The sequence below is a fragment of the Octopus sinensis genome, linkage group LG18 (assembly GCF_006345805.1).
Source record: "Octopus sinensis linkage group LG18, ASM634580v1, whole genome shotgun sequence".
Classification (NCBI taxonomy): Eukaryota; Metazoa; Mollusca; class Cephalopoda; order Octopoda; family Octopodidae; genus Octopus; species Octopus sinensis.
This window is the reverse complement of record NC_043014.1, coordinates 6,379,432-6,381,931: the sequence shown is the minus strand read 5'-3', so window position 1 is coordinate 6,381,931 and position 2,500 is coordinate 6,379,432. Positions and strand designations below refer to the sequence as shown.

General features: G+C 38.3%; 1 protein-coding gene across 4 annotated transcripts in view; it reads right to left on the bottom strand.

Annotated features, from left to right (window-relative positions):
• LOC115221789 (guanylate cyclase soluble subunit beta-1) overlaps nt 1-2,500 on the bottom strand; it is a 44,535-nt gene that overhangs the window by 27,692 nt on the left and 14,343 nt on the right. For all 4 annotated transcript variants that reach the window (XM_036510658.1, XM_036510657.1, XM_029792019.2 and 1 more), the window contains exons 3-5: nt 2,466-2,500; nt 2,008-2,312; nt 749-909 (exon numbers count right to left, since the gene is read on the bottom strand). The exon at nt 2,466-2,500 is cut by the window's right edge and continues 66 nt beyond it. In XM_036510658.1, coding sequence (XP_036366551.1) covers nt 749-909; nt 2,008-2,312; nt 2,466-2,500 — 501 coding nt within the window. The remainder of the gene's footprint in view (nt 1-748; nt 910-2,007; nt 2,313-2,465) is intronic.

Genomic DNA, 2,500 nt, shown 5'->3' with positions numbered 1-2,500 from the left:
CAAGCAATGCTAGGGGGACAAACACACACATATATACATATATACGACAGGCTTCTTTCAGTTTCCGTCTACCAAATTCACTCACAAGGCATTGGTCGGCCCGGGGCTATAGCAGAAGACACTTGCCCAAGATGCCACGCAGTGGGACTGAACCCGGAACCATGTGGTTGGTAAACAAGCTACTTACCACACAGTCACTCCTACGCCTATACATAGGCGTATATATATACATATATTTTTTATATATGTATATATATGCGTATAGGCGCAGGTATGACTGTGTGGTAAGAAGCTTGCTTCCCAACCAAATGATATCACCTCCTCCTCTCTCTTCTTCCTACTGCCTCTCTGCTTCATTTTATCTCCATAACGACTCCTCCTTTATCGCAATCTTCTTACTGGTTACTTCCCCTTTCTCTCCCTCCACTACCTCTAACTCCCTCTACTGCACATCTTTCTCTTTCTCTCTCTACAATATTTTTCTCTATTACTGAAATGTTTTCCTCTATCTCCCATTCTCTTTACCCGTATTACTGTCTCTCTTTGGCACATTCTCTTTATTTCTCTCTATATCTAACTTACTCAATTCTCTCCAATCTAGCTAACTTACTCTCCATACTACCTCTCATTTTCCTTTTATCTCAACAATATCTCACCCACTTTCTCTTTTGACAGCGCTTTTTCTTCTACCAGCTCTTACAGCTTCTCTTCCATTCCTTCTCCTTCCTTCCTCTCAATATATACTCACCGACAAAACGTTATGGGACTAATTTTCGGTTCTGTAGACAGAGTATTTTCATTGACATCCATTTCAGTACTGGTCTTCTGTTCACCTCCCTCCAGTTCAATAATGGCGAACTGGACATGGTCTGAATCTTCACCTTTCGTTTTTATCACTTCAACATTCACCTGTGGGCATTCATTGAAAATATAGGCATATGTAGATCCACGTCTCATATATACACTTACATATGTACATTTCATATATGCGTGCATGTGTGTGTCTGTGTCTGTGTGTGTGCATATATATATATGTATATACACATGTATATATCTATATCTATCTACATATATATAAATATATATATATGTATATATTTATAGCTATCTACATATATATAAACATATATATAAATTTATATAAATAAAGATAAGATCGTTATTTAAATACCGATCTTATCAGGTGGCCAGCATGGAAAAAAAACCTTCATAGGTAATAATTATTATTAAAATCATAATTTAGGGTATCTAAGAGATACTACCACGCTGGAAATAACAGCCTAAACTTGATTCTAAAACCACATTAAATGTTCATACAGCAAGCTTTATACCGCCGGCCACTCTCAGGTCAGGGGCATCACGATTAGACTAAAGGCTACATTGCCTCAAGGATGTACCTGTTGACGCATGAAAGATTTAATCCGAATGTGATTCTGATTCAACATATCCTTCGCCTGAAGAGTAACTGGCGGTATACAGGTCGCTTGGATTTTACCACTTCTGAGGTTCCACTCTCTATGAAATATATGTTGCCTGGATTTTTCCTACTCCATTCCGTAACTCTTGATATATGTATATTGCCATGATAGATCGTTAGCCACAACACACATTTTTTTCTCTCCTTTTTTTCTCTCCTCGTTTTTTCTGTGTCCCTTTCTGTAGAAGAATGTAGGCTCGAAACGTAAAAGACTTTTCCTATTCCTGAGCGTTATACTAATACATCTGTTTGTTTTGTACACCACCTGTCTTCGTCTTTTGTTTTCTTCGTAAACTATCCCTATAAATATATATATATGTGTGTGTGTGTGTGTGTGTGTACATATATAATTGAAATTTACAGAAAAACAGGTATATAAACAAGCAGGTGTATTAGATTGATGCTCGGGAAATTGAGAAAGTATTTTATGTTTCGAGCGTACGCTCTTCAGCAGACAGGAACACGATACACACGCGCATATACATATTTACGCACCGCAAGTAGAAAACTACTGTGTGAACAATTCTTACCTGAGAATTATACACCTGTTTGGCAACAGCCTTTACAATACCAATGACAATAGGTTCGAGACCCGGGCGGTCTGAGTAATAATGCAGTATCGTTGCTCCATCTTCGGCCCTTTCTGAGCATCTGAAAGAAGGAGCGCGCATACCTGGATAAATGCTGGCAAGATGGTCGTGTAGCGCATCTAAGTTCTGTAAGAAGTCTTTTGTGGTACCTCCAAGGACTTGCAGGATTTTATCGTAACCAGATTCTTGACAAAAGGCAAAAAACATTTCTCCAAACAATTCTAAGATGTCGCTAGCTGGAAGTTCTGCAACAATGAAGAATATCGATTTCAAATTTTGGGGAATCATAGGGTTCCATAAGGTAAAAAATGGTTGAGGTAACCGGGTCTTGAAGGACAATAATAATTACAACAACCACGATTGCCAGAATAAACATGGAATATGAGGAAATTGCTTACTTAGAACTTTCGAAGCGGCACCAACCAAATCGTAG